Source organism: Arachis ipaensis, chromosome B3, assembly GCF_059453495.1.
Source record: "Arachis ipaensis isolate K30076 ecotype BB chromosome B3, ASM5945349v1, whole genome shotgun sequence".
Classification (NCBI taxonomy): domain Eukaryota; kingdom Viridiplantae; phylum Streptophyta; class Magnoliopsida; order Fabales; family Fabaceae; genus Arachis; species Arachis ipaensis.
This window is the reverse complement of record NC_142438.1, coordinates 121,830,656-121,853,315: the sequence shown is the minus strand read 5'-3', so window position 1 is coordinate 121,853,315 and position 22,660 is coordinate 121,830,656. Positions and strand designations below refer to the sequence as shown.

Genomic DNA, 22,660 nt, shown 5'->3' with positions numbered 1-22,660 from the left:
TTATAAAATTTTATTTTGAGATTCATGTTAAAAATAATTTTTTATTAAATTTAATGTATAATAATATTTATTTTGTTAAATTTGATTTAATATCAAAATTAAAAATAAGTAAATAAATTAACTTAATAAAAAAATTAATAAACAATGATAATATAATTTTTTAAATCCAATCAACTCGTTAATTACCAAACTAAATCTTTGCTTTTTAAATATAAGTAAAATTATCAGTATTTTTTTTTGTCTTAAAAAATTAGTTGAGATAAAAAAATAGTATTTATCTATTAATTAATATCTTTTATTTTAAAATGATATAATATTTTTTAATTTTATCTTTTAAATAATCTTGCTTGAAATAACTATTTTAGATTAAAAAATATCTTATGTCATAAATATTATAAAAAATAAACTTCCTAATTTAATGTGAGGTAATTAATATTTGAAAATTATAATAAGTAGTAGAACAATTGTTTAAAAGCATGAAAGTTAATTTTGATATATTAAAATATGTATATTTTTTTACATAGTTATTTGATTATATTTATTCTTTTAGATGATTATTTACGTGATAAATATAAAAGATAAATTAAAAATAGATGTATAAATGTTTTAATCTAATAGTATATCAAAATTAAATTAAAAAATATATAAAAAATTAATTATTTCAAAAAGAAAGAAAGAAAAATAATTGTAAATTAAGTTTTTATTATTTGATATAAACATATTTTTCATATATAGGTTTATTTTTTTATGGTATTTATATACAATTATATAGTTTCAAAATATAAATGCTAGTGTATTAATAGGCGCTAACGTGCAAATTGATTCAGTCTTTTATTATTAAATGTATATAAAAATACATAAAAATAAAATTAGCTATGATAAAAAATTATTTATAATTTAATTAAAATATTTTAAGTTTAAATTTTAGAAATAAAAACATATTTTTTTAATAAATTATATATAATAAATAATATTTTAAGAATAAAAGTGTTTACTAACTCTTTTTAAATTTTATATCTCTATTATATTTTTAATATAATTAACAATGTTCAACGAAATTTATTTTAAGATATATTTTTGCCCCCACTCTTAAAATTTTCTGGGTCCGTCACTGAGTGTACCGTAAATAATTGCAATAAAAGACAATCACATTATAAGGTTAGATAAAAAAAAATGAAAAAGAACAATCATTAAATTATTTAAAGAATAAGAGAATGACTATGTCAATAAAAGATCAAAAAAAGGTGTAACTTGTACCTTAAAAAAAATTAATTTTGATGTCCTAAGAAACAGTTAAGGAAAAATAACAAATTAAAAAATTAAACAAAATATTTTAACTTTAAAACTTAGACTCATAAATAATAAAAGAAACATTATATATAACTTTTAGTCGCACAAAAATTAATTATAAAATTGATATCAATATCAATTTCATACTAATTAATACACACGTGCATATATTATCTATTGACGTTAATATCATGATTTTATGGTTAATTATATTTGATTACAAATTATATTATAATGATTGACAATTAATTAATATAATTATTCATTAAATATTGATTTGTATATAATTATAAAAAAAATATTTTTTTAAAACAAGTTGAGAAAAGAAAAATATGTATACTAATACCAAAATATATCACGTCAATATTCTTGACACCAAAATATTACGCGTGATAGAATATAATGATAATAATTATAAGTATGCATCATTGGTTCAAAGCAAAATGTTAATAAAAAAATTTTCAGTACAACTAATGATACATTTTTCACTTTTTATTTAGATATTTTATTATAACGTTAATAAAAAAATTTTAGTACAACTAATAATTTTTTTAAAAGAAATTAGTTTTTATGTATTAATAACTTAAATAATAGGAATAATGATAATTATACAAAGTATTATAACTACATAAAATATTATCAATTATAATTATTCATTCATATAATAATAATAGTTGATCTACTTTAAAGTAGAAAGAAAAATGTTTAATTAATGCAAAATTAACTTATTATTTATTTAAAGAAAAAATAATTTTAATTATGTATGATTGTTATATAATCTAATTAATATATGACCATTTTTTTAAATGATAATTTTTTTCTTATTAATATTTCTTAACATTAATTATTTTACTTAATTGAATGAAAATAATTCTTTATCCATACAATGTAGTAGTATATATAATAGGATTTTTATACTTTCCAATAAGAAAAGAATTTAATTAATGCTGAATAGTTTTTATTATCTATTTTAAGAATAAATAATTATAATTATACATTATTGATTTATAATATTAATAATACATGGCAATTGTTTTTAGATGATAATTTTTTTTTATATTAATATTTCTTAACATTAATTTTAGGTAATTGATTAAAATAATTATACATTCATACAATAGTGTTATAAGAGAATTGACACACCGTAAAATAAGAAAAAAAATTTAACTAATACTAAATTAATTTTTTATCTTATAATTATGCATAATTGGTGTATAATAAATATAATATACGTTAGGCTTTTAAATGATAGTTTTTTTTTCATATTAAAGTTTCTTAACATTAACATACATAATTAATTAAAATAATTATCCATTCATACAATAGTAATATAGTGAGATTAATATACTTTATAATAGGAAAAGAAAATTTTAATTAATACTAAATTAATTTGATTCATTATTTTTTATATGACCAGTAAACATTGGTTACAAGTTATAGCTCGGAAACGTCTAATTTCTAGTCATAACCGACATATTCATAATAGCTATAATCAACCTTCAATCTATAACGTCAGATACACAATTAATTCTCTCTCCGGACGTTACAGCACAAGGGAAACGACCGACCTTGTCCGCTAGAGTATAAAACGGACGAGAAAACTTTAGAAGGTATGCAACTTCTTCTGAAAAATAACTCTCATCTATTCAACACTAACTTGAGCGTCCGAGTGCCTTTGCAGATACCCACCTCCAATGTTCCTCCATTACCGACGTATATCACGCTCCAGCTGAGAAGTCTGCCGATCTTCGCCAGAGGACGAGCTATACCTCGGATTAATCAGGCAAGAACATTTGGCGCCCACCGTAGGACCCGAAAAAGCTTGAAATATAATTTGCAGAAGGTCCCAAAACACCCTTAAAATCCACCCATGGCTGATGTCCCTCCCCCCACCTCATCCGAACTTCTACGGATGGTGACCGAACTTCAGCAAGCGAATCAACGGATGGCAGAGGAAAATCAAAGAATACAGAACCAAATCACACAACTGGTTAATGCTCGAATAGAGCACAACAATGATCACCATGACCGACAGGAAAATAACGAGCGTCAATCAGCGCCGACTCATGTTTCTGAAACACCTCAAAATGATGATGAAGGAGGCCATCGAACTGAAGGAACCCAACCAGACGCTGAGGAAGATGAGTGCGACAACTCTGCTGGGCCATTCACAGTCGACATAATGAATTTCCAACTTTTCAAACAGTTCACCCTGCCAACGACCTTAACCTCATATGATGGGCTAGGAGACCCAAAGCAGCACATTAAAAAATTCCGATCTATTATGATCGTTAACGTTGCATCCGACCCTATCTTATGCCGTTGTTTTCCATCATTTTTAGATGGTCTTGCACTTGACTGGTTTTGCTCTTTGCCTGCAGATTCAATATCGCGCTTCCAAGAATTGGCCAAACAGTTCAAAGATCATTTCGCAGCATCGGCAATATATTTGCACGATTCTGACTACTTGACGACCATTAAACAAGGTCCACAAGAGAGCCTCAAGGATTACATTACCCGTTTTACAAAGGTCGCCATGAGAATTCCTGATCTTCACCCCGAAGTCCATCTCCATGCCATTAAAAGTGGCCTTCGTCCAGGTAAATTTCAGGAGACAATTGATGTGGCTAAACCTAAAACTTTAGCCGAGTTTCGTGAAAAAGCCAAGGGGCAGATAGACGTTGAAGAACTTCGGCAAGCACGAAAGACAGAAAGGTTGGCCACCAGCAAAGATGATGATAAACCGCGGGATAGCAAGAAGGCCTTTAAACCAGTCCCCCGTTATGAGTCGTACACCCAGTTCAACACAAAGAAAGATGACATTATCAAGGAAATACTCAATTCCAAATTAATTAAGCCTCCCCGTAAACCTGGCAATTACCCAGAATAAAAAAGCATTGATAAATCTAAATATTGTACCTTTCACCAGAAACACGGACACACAACAGATGAATGTGTGATTGCCAAAGATCCCCTAGAGCGCCTCACAAGACAGGGCCACCTTGATAAATTTATTGTAGGACATATGCAGAAGAAAGCAATCCCTGGCTCTGACCCCTCAGCAACAGGACCATCATCAAAAGAAAAAGATAAAGCCTTGGCCCAACCTAGAGGGGTTATCAACTGTATTTCGGGAGGATACGCTGGAGGCGGACACACAAGCTCGGCCCGAAAGCGCACTTACAAGGCCATGTTGACGGTCACAGATGCCCCTAAGGATCCTCAGCCGGTTCAGGACTTCCTAGAAATGACTTTCCGATCTACCGACTTTAATTGTGCTGATACCAACTATGACGACCCCGTTGTAATTTCCGTTCAATTGGGGGACTTGATAGTCCAAAAAGTATTACTTGATCCCGGAAGCAGTGCCGACGTGTTATTCTTTACCACGTTTGAAAAAATGAAGTTAAGTAGCAACATTTTGCAACCGTATCTTGGAGACTTGGTCGGATTTTTAGGAGAACGAGTCCCTGTTTTGGGTTCTGTGTGGTTACAAACCACACTCGGTGAGCAACCATTATTTAAGACACAAGACATTCAGTATCCTATCGTCGACTGCTTTAGCCCTTATAACCTTATATTAGGCAGACCATTTTTAAATAGATTTACTACAATTGTATCCACGGTTCACCTTTGTGTTAAGTTTCCTGTGCAGGACAATGTAGTAGCTACAATCCACGGTGACCTTCATGAAGCTCGGCAATGCTGTAACACAAGCTTGAAGCCAATCAAAAAGAACAACACGGCACGGGTTAACTCCATACAATCTGAGCAACCAATGCTGGCCGAGCTAGACCCTAGGGCCGACTTTGAGGATCGGCCTATGCCAAATGAGGAATTAACAAAGGTTGCCTTAACCAAAGACCCAATGAAGTTCACTTTTGTGGGAACTTCGATCAATATCGAAGACAACGACCAACTCGTAAGTTTTTTGAGAGAGAATGCCAACTTGTTTGCTTGGACTTCCGGCGATATGCCGGGAATAGATCCATCTGTTATTACACACAAATTGGCGATCAATCCAGCAACTCGGAATCTTACAGAAGAAGAGAAATCTCGGAACAGAGAAGCGACTTGCATCCTTGGCCGAGGTTAAAAAGCTCATTGATGCTAATTTTATCAGAGAGATCAGGTTCACAACATGGCTAGCCAATGTTGTTATGGTAAAAAAGAGTAACGGTAAGTGGCGCATGTGCGTCGATTTTACTAACTTAAATAAGGCATGTCCTAAAGATGCTTATCCTTTACCTTGCATTGATACTTTAGTTGATAACTCTTGTGGTTATGGTACCTTGAGTTTCGTGGACGTATACTCTGGTTATAACCAAATTCTCATGCATCCATCAGACCAAGAAAAAACGGCCTTCATAACCGAGTATGGTAATTACTGCTATAATATTATGCCTTTTGGATTAAAGAATGCAGATGCAACGTACCAAAGGCTAATGAACAAGGTCTTCGAGCACCAAATAGGTCAGAATATCGAGGTGTACGTTGACGATATGGTCGCCAAAACTATAGTCGGCAATTCCCATATCCGCGACCTGGCTGAGATTTTTGGACAGATCCGACAATATAACATGAGATTAAATCCTGAAAAATGCGTCTTTGGTGTCCGCTGAGGAAAATTCCTCGGATTCATCCTCACAAGCCAAGGCATTGAAGCAAATCCAGAAAAATGTCAAGCAATACTTGACATGCAGAGTCCAACAACAGTAAAGGAAGTTCAAAGACTAACAGGAAGGCTAGCCGCTTTGTCAAGATTTTTACCCTGTTTAGCGCTTAAATACTTTAACTTTTTCCAGTGTTTAAAAAAGAATACAAAACGTTTTGAATGGAACGAAAACAGTGAAGCTGCATTCACGATTTTGAAACAATTTCTTTCAAAACCACCTATTTTGCAAAAACCAAAATTCAACAAGCCGTTATATATATACTTGTCTATTACTGATATGGCAATTAGTTCTGTCCTTATAACAGAAACTGACAAAGGTCAACGGCCGGTTTATTTTGTGAGTAAGTCATTACAAAGCGCCGAGCTTCGCTACCCGAGGCTGGAAAAGCTCGCCCTGGCCTTAGTCTTCTCATCAAGACAACTCCAACCATATTTCCAGAGTCATACAAGGACAACCTCTTCGGCAGATTCATTCTAAACCCGAATGCGTAGGTAGACTTATCAAATGGGCCATCAAGCTTTCAGAATTTGATATTCAATACCAACCAAGGGGATCCATCAAGTCCCAATACTTGGCCAATTTTGTTGCCGAACTCACAGAGCCATACCCGGACAAAGAAAGCTCGGAATGGACCTTGTTTGTTGACGGAGCATCAAACCCCCACGCATCTGGAGCGGAGATATTATTAGAAAGTCCAGAGAGCATAATCCTGGAACATTCTCTATGGTTCTCTTTCAAAGCCAGTAATAACTAAGCTGAATACGAAGCCCTCATTGCTGGGCTCAGGTTAGCCATCGATTTACACATCACTAGCTTAAAGGTCTATTGTGATTCGTTGTTAGTAGTTCGACAAGTAAATCAAACTTTTCAAACAAAGGATCAAATTTTGTCAAAATATTTAGATATTGTTCAACAGTTGATAAGCAGTTTTTCAAAAATTGAAATTTGCCATATCCCTAGAGACCAAAATAACAGGGCAGATATTTTATCAAAGTTAGCCACTACACAAGCACACACAGCAACACTCTTGCAATCAACTTTAGATAAGCCAAGCATTCACACAGTTAACATTTTAAGCATTTCAAGTGACAAAGGTTGGCAGCTGCCTTATATGCAATATCTCCGAGATGGTTCCATCCCTGAAGGGATCTCAGATGAGAAGAAATTTAGAAGATAGGCCTCTTTCTTTACACTAATGAATAACTTCATATATAGGCGGCGATATTCCCGACCACTTTTGAAATGTTTAGACAGGTCTGACGCCGATCTTGCATTAACTGAAGCTCACGAAGGAATTTGTGGAATACACTCTGGGGCAAGAAGCCTGGCACAGAAAATACTTCACGTCGGTTTTTACTGACCGACGTTGTGGGAAGACAGCAGACAAAAGGTCAGAACTTGCGACCATTGTCAAAAACATGCTCCGATCATCAATATACCGACCGAACACCTCCATCAGTCAATGGTAAGTTGGCCGTTAACCAATGGGGAATCGATATCCTCGGGCCATTCCCCACTGCCCCAAGACAGGTGAAATATTTGGTAGTCGCCATCGACTATTTCTCTAAATGGATCGAAGCACAGCCTTTAGCCAGAATCACATCCTCCCAAATGATATCCTTTGTTTGGAAAAATATCATATGTCGATTTGGTATTCCTCGTCATATTGTAACTGACAATGGTCGGCCGTTTACCGACCATAATTTCCAAGATTTTTTGCAAAATCTAAGGATAAAGCAACACTTCTCATCTGTAGAACACCCACAATCTAACGGATTAGCCGAAGCTACTAATAAGGTCCTCCTTCATGCCTTGAGGAAAAAGCTCGACCATGCCAAGGGACTTTGGGTCGTGCTTGTTCCAGAAGTACTGTGGTCATACAATACTACGATGCATTCAACCACCAAGGAAACCCCATTTCGCTTGGTATATGAGTCCGAGGCAATGATTCCGCTGGAGATTTCACAACACTCCATGCGAGCACATGCCGAGCACCATGATCAGGCTCACCGAGCAGAGCTTGACTTAATAGAAGAGGTTAGGAATACAGCAGCCATTCGCCACTAAGCTCTACAACAGCAGATTGGCCGACGACATGCTAAAAGGGTCCAACCGAGATCATTTAACATTGGATATTTGGTACTTAGAAAAACTGAAGAAGCTCACCGACCTTCCTCCCACGGAAAGCTTGCAGCAACCTGGGATGGCCCTTACCGAGTGTTGGAAGTCCTCGGACGGGGAGCATATAAACTAAAACAATTGGATGGCACAAGAATCCCAAATACATGGAATGTCAATTCTCTAAAGCAATATTACAGTTAGCAAGAAGTAGCATGCTAGTACTCTTTTTCCTAACTTGAGATTTTTTTCCCAAAAGGGTTTTGCTCAAGAAGGTTTTAATGAGGCTAGCTTACCTGGAGTCAATTGTAAAGGTAGTGCTTTGAATAAATTTTACCTCTATTTATAAACTTTTCTGACAACATATTCTTCTTATAAGTCAAGTCAATTTCAATTTGTCAAACAATATCAAAAGTGAATTTGTCATCTCACCAGAAAAACAGACGATATGCTAGCAATGCTTAAGCAAATCACAGTTAAACAATCCCTTTCAAGGGTATCCGATAAAGTAATTAGGAACAACCAACACCTAATTACACAGATCAATTAAGGACAACCAAAACGAAACAGTTATCATTCATGGTTCCCGGATCAAAGCAAATATAAAAACAACCAAACGATGTACATTCAAAACACAAAACAAGTTAATCAACCAAATTATCACCCCCCCTCTTCAACAACTTCTTCATCATCCACAAGCTGACCATCTCGAATCACCTTACTCTTTCAAATCCTTCAGCAAAGGCATCAAGAATATCCCCCTCTTTACTGCTTTCAAACTCCTTCATTTGTAAGGTCAACTCAATAACTTGCTTGTTTACGTCTTCCAGGTCATTATCTTTCTTTTTTATTAACTCAGCAACCCTCTCACGACTTTCCTTCTCCACTTTCAGCTCCCTTTCCACCTTAGAAAATTTTTTCTTCAATTCAGTCAGGGCTAGTTCCTTTGAACTCAATTGTTCCTTTAAAACAGCACCCTCTGCAGTTTCCAGTACAACTTTCTTGTGTTTTTTCTCCTGACTGCGGCCAATACAGGCCAAACGAAATCCCAGCACCTATAATCATAAGCTTAGAATTAGAATAAGCATAATCCTTCAAAAAAAGGTAATTACTGTAAACTTGACCTGAAGAAATTGATCGACACTTATATCCCCAGCTTCTTCCACCCGAGCTATATCTGAAAAACTTTGAACAACCTCGTCTGCAACCACATTAAAAGGGAACCCCCGATCCCAAACCGATGATCCATCCCCGTCGTTTTCAAAAACATGAAGTTTGTCTTGTTTTACTGTAAAGCTCGACAAATCTTCGAGATGCACCACTCCATCTTTGTTCTGTTCACCGTCGATAACAATCATGTCCGACTTTCTCTTCTTAAAGACAATCCCTTTCTTCTTGGGTGGGGGCTGGTTGACTTCACCCCCGACATCCATCTTTTCTGGGTTTAACGAAGAACCTTCGAAGTTCTTTGATTTAAATCGAGCTCTTAATGTAGAGGCAGACACTCTAGGAAATTTTCCAACTATATCATAAAGCAAATAATAATATCAATAAAACACATATTCAAATATAAATAAATATCAGTAAAATCTGATCATCTCACCAAAATATTTCATCACAGATGACTTATCCTCTTCCTATGGAAGCAATTCAGACACAGATATCAAACCTCCCTTATCTACCATCTCAATTAGAAATGATATGATACACTCGTTTCGACTAGTTATCAGTTCGGGACCCAATATATGTTGCGGTTGGCAACACCAATACAATGGGAATTTTTCCCCCAAATGCTCATCTAGATAAAACGAAAAATCCTCATCCACTGACTTCACCTTCAAGAACATTTCTTTGAAATCCTTGAAAGAAGATTTATATAATTTACAAACAGAAAAGCCAGGAGTACTATTAAAGTTGACCCACAACCCCTTCCACACTCCCTCAGCTTGGAACAGTGAAAAGAAAAGCTCCAGCTCCGGTTCAATCTCAAGAAATTGCATCAAAACCTGGAAGCACTTTATAAATGCCCAGCCGTTAGGATGAACTTGTGATGGAGCGCAGTTCATTTATTTTAGAATGTCGCATTCAAATTTTGTAAAGGGGAGTTGAACGCGTAATTCTTCCAGTACACAACTATACATAAAAAAGCTTTCAAAGTCCTTTTTCCTATGAAAAACACGATCAGAGCGATTGCATGGGAGCAATTCCAAATGAAATACAGGTTTCACTATCCTAGCTAGCTTAACCTGATTCACACTATCTTTATCAGAAAACAGGGAAGCCCGTATTTTGACGTCAGCATCAACCCAATCGTAAGACTCATCGTCTTCAACCTTGGGCAACAGTTTCCCTTTCTTCTCACTCATTTTTTGATAAAATCAGAAAAATGCTAGCAAAAAGAAAAAGAATAGCAAGAAGAATGTCACTAACCTCTGGTACTCATTGTGTTTAAAAGCTTCTGTAGATGTCACTTGGGTAGGCACACCAAGTTTATTGCAGGAAACAAAGAGTTAACCCCCTAGCCATTCATTTACTTAACTCTTTGGGTCCATAATCAAAATCCATACCATTAAATGAAACTCACTTTCGACGGTTAAAAACAAATCTTGGAACTTGTACCCATCTAGGAAAAATAATAAATAAAGTTACAAACGTCTCAAATAGTGGGAAGCCTTATAATTACAACCTCCCGTGCCCAAGCCTTTCCAGTTACCTCCAAGTAACTTTAAATGAGATATGCTGACCTGGGGGCTGTGATACCCTATGTACCGAGCTATAACTCATTAATTGTCATTCATAAAAGCTCAACCTATCTCTTTAAAGTCAGGTCAAGCTTGGGGGCTGTGATATGACCAGTAAACATCGGTTACAAGTTATAGCTCGGAAACGTCTAATTCCTAGTCATAACCGACGTATTCATAATAGCCATAATCAACCTTCAATCTATTAATTCTCTCCCCGGGCGTTACAGCACAAGGGAAACGGCCGACCTTGTCCGCTAGAGTATAAAACGGACGAGAAAACTTTAGAAGGTATGCAACTTCTTTTGAAAAATAACTCTTATCTATTCAACACTAACTTGAGCGTCGGAGTGCCTTTACAGGTACCCACCTTCACTGTTCCTCCATTGCCGATGTATATCACGCTCCAACTGAAAAGTCTGTCGATCTTCGCCAGAGGACGAGCTATACCTCGGATTAATCATGCAAGAACAATTTTAAAAACAATAATTATAGTTATGCATGATTGGTTCAAAGTAAAAAATTAATAAAGATTTTTAGTATAACTAATAATACATTTTCCCCTTTTTATATGGATATTTTATTATAATGTTAATAAAATTTGTTTGTACAACTAATAATATTTGAACGGATTTAGTTTTTGTATATTAATAATTTAAAATTATACGAAAATGAAGTCATTATTTATTATTAGCAGCATTTTTAACTTAATTATTGATATCTTTTTAGTTTTACTGGAAACTAATATAAATAAGTCTATAAATAAAAAAAATAAAAAAATTTAAAAATGACATATTCAAATTAAATAAATGTAACAAAGAAATTTAGATCAGCTTTTAAATTTCTCATAAATTGATCTAACCAAATCCTAATATTAGAATTAAATTATTTAAATAATATGTAAGCTATTCAAATTTAAACTTTAGATGCATATATATTAGAATCATTTTCATAATAATCAAATAAAATAATATCATCAGTTTGAACATTTAGATTTCTTACAAATTTAAACCATCATATTATTAAGAAAGCATCATTATCTGTTATCCATATAATGAGCACACTGAAAAACTAAATTAATATTTATTTCCCTTAATAGCATTACATTAATATCCCAGTCGGGTGATAGTTTCTTAAAAAAAGTCACAATATATTAAAAAAATATTTTTTATTATAAGAAATTTAAAAGAAGAAATTTTGAACACGATACCAATCTTTCAAGTTGCATCTCCAAGTTTAACATAATTGTTCGAAAGCTGAACTGAAAATTTTTAATATATTAGTATTTGATAGTGATAATTTAAATTTTGTGTTTTTAGCTTAAATAGCTTTAGTTTTAAAACTTTAAATAAGTGCTTTAAAATTCATCGTATTTTGGACATTGTTTTTTCTTTAAATGTGTGGATACTTTTTTTTTTGTTTTATAGGTCAAAGACTAATTCGTTATAAATTAAAATTTTATTTATAAGTTTGTTGTTGAAAAAATAGATTGTTGTAACACAAGGTGAGATTCAAACATCAACACTTAGACTTGATTTGGTAAAGCTTTTCGAAGAGTTATTTGTATTTTTTAAAAGTGCAAGCACCTTGTTTTGTGTCTGGTGAATTAAAAAGCTTATATGCTTGTACTTGCAGTTTTTAAAAGTTACGGGTACTTTTTAAGGGGAATGCTCCCATAAAGTTGCATAAAATATTTTTTTAAGACGCTTACGTGTCGTCATATTATTGGACGTTTTAATTAACCGTTTTTTTTTATTTTTTAACTAACCAAAATAAAACCAATTTTTTATAACAATAATCAATATTCTGAAGACTGACCGGTCTAACCGGTTCAACCGAGAACCAGCGTGAAAAATGGTCCGGTCCACTTTCCAAAACCTACCCCTTCCCTCTAACACCCACCCCACCCCCAATTCGTGAATCACTATCACTATCCCCCTGAACTCTGAACCCAAGGTCAAACTCACCCAACCAAAATCATAAGTTCTCCTTGCAACGGTTCTGCCGCCGTCCGTGCTGTCGGCGCCTCTGCTTCCTCTCTTGTAGCTCATTGTCCTCCTTCCCCCTATCCCTGTCCTCCCTGGCTTCTCTCGAACTTGGAGCAGCTTGCCGCTGTGTCGCCACTCGCTGTCGTCTCGCTGGTCGCCGTCCATGTCTTCGTCGAAGGTTAGCGTCACTGCCTTCACTTCTTCGGTTCTTCTCTTCCTTTTATGCCCTGTTACTGATTTTTGAATGTGAAACTATGAATGGATTAATGAAAAATCAAATAATTGATTTTGTGCTATTGCTCTTTTTTTAATTCCTGAAATTTTTGTTGAAATTTTCTTGCTGCTGCTAAAAATAGAAATCAAATCATTATTGAAATTTTTGTTTAGCTTTATTGATTTCAGGTTTAGTGTGATTAGGGATTACTTGTTACTGTTTTGTAACGATTGTTGCTTAGTGCTAAAAATGGAAATCAAATCAAGTGTTGTTTGTTGCTGAAGGATAATTTTTGTTACTAAATGCTGAATGTTGTTGGTAGTATTAATACTGTGCTGTTATTAATTTTCTGGTTATGTTGCTGTGGGTTCTGGGTTCTGGCTCTGGTGTGCTGTTGTGTGTTTTATGGCTCTGCTGTGTTGATCATCTTTCTCAATTGTCAATGTTCACTCTTCACTTGCATTGTGTTGATCATCTTTCTCAATTGTCAATTTTTTTTATCAGAACTGAGAAGAAAAATGGCAATCTGAACCAGCAAAAGGATGTCCTTAGCATCAGTGTGTTCTCACAATCGCAGGAACAAGAAAACTAACTCTTTTTCTGCCCTCTAGTACCTCTTCATCTTTCCTTCTATTTCTGCACTCGTTCATTGTATAGTAAGTCATCCCTTTGGATTACTAGCATAATTGAATTAGAGATTTAAGAGAGATAGTTGATTTCTTAATACTGAAAATTCACCTTTAGTTTTGATCTAATTGTTTTATTTAGTAGAAACTAATAGAATATCTTCATGGCTTTATCATTGTTGTTTTCTAAGTTATACTAGTTTCTTGTTAGAGAATTAATGCTAGCTAGTCTGGCCTTCCATTTTGCACAAATAGCAATATGTAAATACGGCCATTTTATCAAAACTATAGTCACAATTAGAAATTTAATTTAATAGTATATGATGCAGATATGCCTACGATACAGATATTTGAGCTAAAACAAAGTATTTGTACATTATAGCATATGTTGCGGAATAGGATAATAACAATTAAGAGTATTGAGTATTGATATACTTGTTATCTCTCTTTGAAATGTTACTTTCTGTATTTACTGTTTTAATTTAGCTTTGCATTCTCTCAGGACTTCTTGAAACAACGTTTTAATAAGGAGGATATATATTTTAGGTAAGTTTGTTTGATTATTTTAAAAAGACAAATTTCAGTTAAATACATTTTTTCAGCATCATTTTTAAGCATCAACCTTCATTCACTAGCTTAGCTTGCATATTCTTTGCATTTGATAAGACCAAGTATTTTTGCTACTTCATTTGCTGATTATTCTTTATTTCATCTAATGGATCGGAGCAAAGAATTATCACAACGAGTAATAGTCAGTCATTTTCAAAGGTTTTAATTAATTAATACTAATAGCTTTTAATCGAAAACTGATATTTATTGCCCTTTGGTTAATTCATCTCATTAGGGTGCAATGGATGTTGACTCGAAACCACTCAATTCACAAGACAACGTTGAAGATTGCATGATGACTGGTATAGAAGAAAATGTTAACTGCACTTGTGATTGCGGTGGGCCGGTGGCAGCAGTAGTAAGTGTGTCTGTGACGGCCAATGATATTATAAACCAGAGCTACTAGTAAGTAGTGAGAAAAAATGGACCAAAATCAAGTGTGACCATATCTCTACTAAGTCAAATTTGACCAGAGAAATTTACTACTATCGTAAAATCAAATTTGACCTATTTATTTGCCCCTTTTTTTTTCTATTTATTTTCATTTTTTTCTCCTGGGCTTGCCTCATGATGAGCAATTATTCTCGGATTTTGCAAAATAAATCGTAGAATAGCTAACAATTTCTGTTTACCAAAAATTGGGTCCTTGTATTAATCTCTTAAATAGAATTTTTGAATTAAATTTTGATAATAAAATAATATTTTTAATTTATTCTTTATTGAAAATTTCGTTATTAATTTGTTTTATATAGTTATTTTGAGATTTTATTTTCTGGCGTATTGGGTATAATTTTATTTTGATACTTTTTATTTTTCTGCCTACGCATAGGTGTTTTGTAAGACCCAGAACTTTTAAAAAGTATTATTATGATCAAGTCTCAAATCATATAGTTATTTATAGCCTTAATTTCGAAAATCAGTTTATTAAAGATGATTAAGGCAAGTTTTGATTTATTGGATTTGAGATAAGTTATGATTATTATCCAATTTCACAATTATTGGATTATTTTCTATATTTGAATTATAAAGTTGATAGTTATGAAATAATAAGGATTTTATATGATTTGGATTAGATAAGTAATATTTTAAATATTAATATTGCTATTTTAGAAAAATGAAGAAATTAAGTATATTATTTCTAATTATTTGATTTGGCCATTTTATTGAAAATAATTTGTGAAATTGGTGAGCAAATGATATTTTCTATATATAATTAGTGTTGGATTTAATTTGGGTTTCAATTACTATATTATTTCCAATTTTAAGTGAAATTACCAAAATGCCCTTAACCCTAAATTTAAAAATGAAACCCTAAAGCCTCCAACCCAGCAGCCGAAACCCTACCTGCCTTCCCTTTCACCCACGGACAGCAACACCCATGGTTTCCCCTTCCACGACTGAAAGTAGCAGAATCAAAGAGGGAAAGGGAGATTGAGCTGCAGCGAGAGCGGGAGGAGGGAGCTCATCGCTGCCATCGCGCCGCGCCGCCGCAGCAGTCCATGTTGCCAGGGTCACCGTCGCACCACCATGTTGCCACCGATTTGCCGCCGTCGAAGTTTCCTGCGTCGCCACTAGTCGTGCAGAAGAGGGTTTGAGGGGAAGCAGCTGTCGTGCGCAAGCCAGAGGAGCTCATCCTCGCCGATCTGTCGCCGTCGGGGTCACCGCGCCGTCGTCCTTGCCAGCTCCGAACGAGAAGCACGATGGGGCTCCGTTTCTGTTTCCCTGGTCCGCCGTGAGTGAGCGACGTTGGGAGAGAGGAGTCCCTGTGGAGCCACGAGCTGCGTCGGTCGCCACCACGTCGCGTCGGAGAGGAAGGCTGAGACTGAGCGCCGCTGGGAGAGAGGACGACGCGAGCTGGAGGTCCGGTCACCGCTGTGCTATGGAGCAGACTGAACCGCGCCGTGCTGTTGGGGTTCTCACCGTCGCCGGAAAAGGATTCAGGCCGCCGCAGGTGTCGCGGTCGAAAGAGGAAGCTGTGCCCTGTGTTTTGACCGCCGGGAGTGGTTCTGTGACTTCCGGGATCACCGCCGGAGCTCCGGGCTGAGCCTCTGCCACTTGAGACCCTGCTGCCGTCACCGGAAAAGGTTGCCGGTAAGGGTTTTAATTGTGGTTTCTGTCCTTTTTGAATTCTGGGAATACTATAGTCACTGCGTGTTGGTTTCAGTTGGCGCGATCGGAAATTGTCGTCGCTACCGCTTGAGGTGGCTTCCGGGCTGCCGTTGAACCGGTTTGAAGACCGCCGCTTGTTCCGGTTCAGTCGTTCCTTCTTCGTTCGGTAAGCGTTTTCGATTTGGAAGCTCTCTAGTTACTATTTTGTCATTATACACTAAGGTTTTGCGGCATCAATTGCTATAAGATTGAGTTTCTATTGTTATATGTCGCGATTAGTGTTGTTGTGGTTACCGCGAGAGTGGCTTGGAGCCGAGGTTGCGATTGTTGGCAATTTCGGTTTAAGAGAGGAGGTTCCGGTGACGCGTTTGGGTTATGGTTTGCGTTTTGAGGTAGGGGCGCTTTTCGAAAACTACAGTTTATTATTGGAATTATTACATATGGATACTGATGTGAGATATGGTGTAATTAGTGATTGTATCTGCCTTATGTATTATTTGATTGACTCGAACTATTATGGATGTTGGCTTGGCTGAATTGTTGTGTGGCTTGTGAAATGTAATGTTTGAAGTTGATTCTTTAAATATTTGAAATGAGTTTAATCCGTTGAGGATTGGTTTGAATTGAGTCAATTATTTTGATGATGTGAAAGATAGAATGCTCTTGAAATCCAGCCTGGGTTGCTTTAATTGCTCTGGTTTTGATAAATGATTTATTGCGGAACCGATTCTTTAAAGCTTTATAAATGAGTTAAATCGGTTGATATTGAGTTGATTTTTGAAATGGTTTCCTTGAGGTATGCCATTGAGGCGACTGTTGGATTTAGCCTGCTTTTGAATTGATTTCTGGTTTTGAGCTGTTGAAAAGGAATGAGAAACGGTTTAGTTGGGACCCGAATCGGGTGGCAAAAGTCCAAGTTTTAGGGGAGGTGCTGCCGAAATTTCTATAAAATCCGAGTCTTTATTGAAATGTTGTCTGGAAAATGATGAGTTAAATACTTCTGCTATTTTATTTGAATTATCAAGAAAAGGATGATTCATGCTTTCGAAATGAGTTATTAAAGAGGAAATTGTGATTTAGTCTTGCTTCTTAAGAAAGGCATTGTATCTCTTTCAAGAGAAAGTTATTTAGATGAAACTTGTGTTTTAAAGCTGTTTGAATGCGAAAAGGGTTTATGCCTTTGAATTTGACTTGGGGGTTTCAATTAAAGAAGTTTCAATGACTTTGAAAGAACCTGAATGTCTATTGACAAGTTTTATTTTGAAATATTTTGAGAAAGGTTTTAAGTACTCTTTGAACTCTGAACTTTTGCAAGACTAAAACAATTTTGAACAGTTGAAACGCTTTAGAATTTAGCATGGGGGTTGAAGCTGGTTTTGCCTAAGTAAAGGAAACGGCTTTGAAAGAAGTAAATGATTACGTGACTCGGTTTGGCTTAGATCCTATTTTATTACTCAAATCGGAAAGCCAAGGTTTTAATGATTTTAAATGAATTCGGCGAAATGAGTTATGCTATTCTCCCCTAAAGACTTGGGACTCTGCCGAGAAACTTTGTTATAAAATCCCATTGTGGGATGGGTGATTTTAAATGTTCCCAAAATGAATCTTTAACTTTCCATAGTTTTGGAAGTTTCGGAAAGAGGATGCCGAGAGCGGCTTTGTTTTAAAAAGGGAACTCACTTTGAGTAAATTTGGCTTATGAGCCTGAGATGATTTGAGAAACGAGATTTCTAAAAGCCAAGGCTAAAAAGAGTTGAAGTTTGATTTCAAAGTGAAATGGCTTGAGAAAAGTGATTTGTGGCTAAAATGCCGGTTTTATGAATTTGATGATGTTGAATGGCGGAAGTGCTATTTTGTTATGGGCCGGAATGGCTGTGTATGATTATGAATATTGGCTGGTTCTGGATTGAACCGTGAGCCGGAATGGTTATGTATGATATTGATTTATGGCTGATTGCCGAATGAGTTATGGGCCGTATGGCTGACTATGAATTATGAATTTAAGCCGGATGGCTGAGATGGATGTTGATCCATGACTGGGACTGAATGAATATATGCTTGAAATGCCTAGGCAGTAGCAAGGGTTGTGGTTCGTCCCACTTGCTTCAGGTCAGAGATTGTGACGCCTGGGTAGTAGCGGTAGTAGTGGTGATTCCACTCGCTCCAGGTTGAGCTTTTAAACACCCACCTGGGTAGTAGCCGCAGTAGTGGTTGTTCCACTGGCTCTGGGTTGAGCGGGTAGTAGCAATGGGGTTGTAGCTCAAACCTACTTGCTCCGCGAGGGGTGTTTCTGTCCATGGTTAGCTACCAGGACGTGTCGGGTTGGCTATATAACCGACAGATGATATCATCAGCCACTAGGGACAGGCATGCATCATATGCATTTATGTGACATTGTTTGGGTGTGCATATTATACTTGGTTTGCCTATGTGATTAATTGCTAATTGTTCTACTTGCAATAACTGTTTGCTTGAGCTTGCATCTTCCTATTTGTGTTTGCTACTGGGACTCTGTTGGATTGTGGTGATTGGTTGATGGTTGGATTGTTTGGGCCTAGGGCCGTGGTTGGAAGGAGATGAACCGATGGTTGATTTTGGTTTCGTGTTTCTGGTTTGGAATAAAATATGAAAAGCTATTTTGGTACAGTATAGATAAACCTTTTTGAAAGGCTTTGATGTTTTGAGAATAGAATGGTTCCTCTTTCAGAAAAGATTTCCGACTTTACTTTTATTGTAAACCGTTGTTTTTGAAAAGAGGCATAAGACGGTTATTAATCACTGGTACGGTTTATCTTCATGTATCCTATTACAGTAATTCCCAAAAACCCTCTACTGAGAACCCTTTCGAGGATGATGTTCTCACCCCCTACATTTTTCCCCTTTCAGGATATGGGCGCAGAAGTCACGAGGAGTTTATTTAGTTGTTGAAATGTTCTGTATTGCTTTAGATTATTACTTGTTGTACCCTCGCCATTATCTTGATATATTCTATAAGAGAGATAGGCATTGTATTGGTTAATACTTGTAATGTTATTTATATATATATATATATATATATATATATATATATATATATATATATATATATATATATATATATGGATGTACTCTTTATGAGTCTATGTGAGTTGTATGGTATCTATGGATGTACGTTATCGAACAAAAGTATTTTTGGAGCGGCTTTGCGGTTTAAAGTTTTAAACAGGCTCATATTTTAGTAGTAATTAATATAAGTGTCGTCGTAATGTCCGAACTATCAGAGTCGCGCAGCCGGAAGTGCGAGCTTTGGTAGTTAGGGTGTTACATGTTCTATGAGCGTACAACTATTTAAAAAATATTTTAAATAATATTAAATCTTTTTTATATTTATTTTATACAAAATCATAAACAGAATAACTTTTTGTAACTACAATTAAAAAAATATATGATAAAATAATCATTAAATATAACATATATTAATTGAATTGTTACGATTAATAAAAAAATTAGTGTAAATAGATACATAATTAATATATAATTATGAGATGAATAGTATCCTAATTTAATATCAATTAAAATGATCATTAGATTTATGTATTAAATTCGTGAAAAAAGAATCAAATATCATTTATATTTTCACAAATTATATGACATTTTTAAATTAGGCTTTTTTTATTTAAATAAGCATAACAAAATAATTAATTCCCAAAATGTGCATGGATGAAAATTTGGAACAAAATACGTATGACCATCTCAGAAGCAGTACACATAAAATGGAGCTTTCAATTCACTTGCATCACCCACGAAATGGAACTTCGAAAGCAGGCTCGGCGGACGCGAAGTAGAGCTTGCAGGTCTCCTTCCAAGCTGGGTGTGCTAGACACGAAATGGAGATTTCAAGTGGGGTACACATGAAATGGGCACCAGATTCTGGTGTACCACAAACGAAATGAGCCAACTAAGTGTATACCGCAAACGAAATGGAACCAAAATTAGGCTATATAAACGATGCTGCCACCGGGTGTCTTGCCACAACTTCAATTCACTCTTTTTTTACTCTCTCTTTCTCACCGTGAAACTCATTTTCTAAAATTTTGTTATCTTCTACTTTTGTTGTTAATATGGCATCTGAACACATATATCTAATCGTATATCCGAATAGAGAAATCTCTCATACATTTGAGAGTGTAACATTTATTTGTGATGATCCATTTTGGATGATGATTCCTCCACAAATATTTTTGCAACAACTGAAAAATTTGATTCTCATGAATACTATGATGATTGGAAAAAAGAAGATCAGTAAGTTGGCTTACAGAATTCCAGTTGCGTTAGCCAATTCATTTGCTTATCAGAAAATGAAGATTAAATTCGACTAGCATGTTTCGATGATGTTTTCTTATCATCGTAGTATTGCAAGCATCTATTCCATGGAACTTTGCGTGAATATTCAATATATTGGTGATAGCTCATCTAGTTCGAATAATGTGAAAGAAATTCAAAATTTCGATACAGCTGAAGCCATTTCCATTCTGAAAATTGGTACGGTAGAAGCCATATAATATATTACCTTGTAGCTAACGGAAACATATACGGACTCGTCACGTCTAATACCCAAAAAGGAAGCCTGTAGTATATCCATGACATTAGCAACGTATGACAGCCAGCCATACCCTCCATGTTATAATCTATTGCTAAGCACATGGCTCGATATAACCAACAGAGAACGGCGTTGCCTCAACTATAGGTACTAATAGCGTCATAGTTGGCCAAAAGCGGAAGATAACGGACGTGAACCGTGTTGTTTGCCTTGCCCGGTAGTAGAACGTCGCCCAACAAATACAAAATGTAACAACATGCATACCGTATGGCGGCTTCATCTGGAGAGTCAAGCAGCATCTGTTGGAGACGACTCCTGAGCTACTTTAATTTTATGTTAAACATCGTTGTCCTGATATGTCCATCAGGAACTTCACCGAGGAGTTCTTTACACTATTGCCATATATCCCTCTGGTGGAACTTACTCTAAGACCTCAGAGTGCCGCTGACAGGCTCGCCATCAATTGGTAACTCCAATTGCATTATGACGTACTCCAAAGTAACAATACACTCACCCCATGGGAGGTGAAATGTGTGGGTTTTAGGACGTCATTTTTTTACAAGGGCGCTTATCAATAGGTTGTCGTATTCAAAACATTTTATCAACGATGCATAATAGAATTCAGCTCTTCTTGGATACGGTTCAAGTATCTGCCGCCTAATCTCCATACTTGGATCCGGCTGATTTGAAGTAAAAACGTCAACTAGTGTGCCATACAGAATAAGCACACGTGTTGGCTAAAATAGAAAAGGATGAAAACAAGATTATTCAAAATAATCTAAGATAAAATAATAATAAAATTACTACTAGCAAGACTACTAATAGCATACTCGACAAAAAATATTCACATAACTGCCTAAATTTATACATTTTTTATGGTTTAATTACTTTGTTGATCCCTATAGTTTCGCAAAATTTTCAATTAGGTCCTTATACTTTTTTTCCTTTTAATTGAATCTTTGAACCAAATTTTATTTTTAATTGGGTCCCTATACTTCTTTTTCCTTTTATTTGGGTTCCTACTTCCTACACTATTTTTTTTTAAATTGGGTCCTTATATAATTAAACCAATTACTGTTAAGAGAGACCTAATTGAAAACAAAAAATTGGTGCAAAGACCCAATTAAAAAGAAAAAAAGTATAGAGACCCAATTGAAAATTTTGCAAAACTATAGGACTAACAGAATAATTAAACCTTTTTTTATCAATAACAATTATTTTTTAATTAATAAAAAAATTAACCTTTAGATGTAAATGTGTAGAAATGTAAAACTCATCCAACTTATTATGATTTTTTTTCAACATTGATTCTACTACTGCTCATTTTAATAAGACTTTTTTACCACACCACAATTTTTTTTATCACACAAAAAATATTTAGTTTTCCTCAACACTCTGTCTCTCCTAATCCTAATGACCCGGCGAATTGGTCCCCTCCCCCTTCACCCCTTTTATATTAATTCAGGCACAACCCTCCAAATCCTTGCCACCTAAACCATCCACTGCATGCTCGTACGGAAACTGTGATTACTGAAATTTGCTGCCATTATTGCTACCTCGTCATTTCGTACCTGCCACCACTGTCTTGGATTAATTTGCATCTGTCTCCCCTAAAGACCTCCAATTCGTGGCTGATGCTCAAGAGGTGGCCATTTCGTGTCTGTCTCGTCAGGAATAGCATGTGAGCTGCACAGTCAATCCTGTCAGCTC

General features: G+C 35.2%; 2 protein-coding genes across 2 annotated transcripts; one reads left to right on the top strand and one right to left on the bottom strand.

Annotated features, from left to right (window-relative positions):
- The first annotated feature begins 4,315 nt into the window (after positions 1-4,315).
- On the top strand, positions 4,316-5,912 carry LOC107633538 (uncharacterized). Its single transcript, XM_016337152.1, has 3 exons — positions 4,316-5,212; positions 5,316-5,469; positions 5,557-5,912. The coding sequence occupies exons 1-3, from the start codon at positions 4,316-4,318 to the stop codon at positions 5,910-5,912; spliced, it is 1,407 nt and encodes a 468-aa protein (XP_016192638.1).
- A 2,885-nt stretch (positions 5,913-8,797) lies between these two features.
- On the bottom strand, positions 8,798-9,517 carry LOC148572294 (uncharacterized). The gene is made up of 2 exons (XM_088507442.1): positions 9,209-9,517; positions 8,798-9,139 (listed from the first exon to the last, which is right to left on the bottom strand). Exons 1-2 carry the CDS (start codon positions 9,515-9,517, stop codon positions 8,798-8,800), a joined length of 651 nt encoding a protein of 216 aa, XP_088363568.1.
- Positions 9,518-22,660: the final 13,143 nt, after the last annotated feature.

What these genes read in the sequence shown, in the direction of transcription:
- LOC107633538 (XM_016337152.1), top strand. Translation starts at nt 4,316, where the DNA reads ATGCAGAAGAAAGCAATCCCTGGCTCTGACCCCTCAGCAACAGGACCA. An exon ending in TCGAAGACAACGACCAACTC is followed by an intron (nt 5,213 to 5,315) that starts GTAAGTTTTTTG and finishes CGATCAATCCAG; the next exon opens with CAACTCGGAATCTTACAGAA. An exon ending in TATGGTAAAAAAGAGTAACG is followed by an intron (nt 5,470 to 5,556) that starts GTAAGTGGCGCA and finishes TTGATACTTTAG; the next exon opens with TTGATAACTCTTGTGGTTAT.
- LOC148572294 (XM_088507442.1), bottom strand. Translation starts at nt 9,517, where the DNA reads ATGGATGTCGGGGGTGAAGTCAACCAGCCCCCACCCAAGAAGAAAGGG. An exon ending in GTGTCGATCAATTTCTTCAG is followed by an intron (nt 9,140 to 9,208) that starts GTCAAGTTTACA and finishes TTATGATTATAG; the next exon opens with GTGCTGGGATTTCGTTTGGC.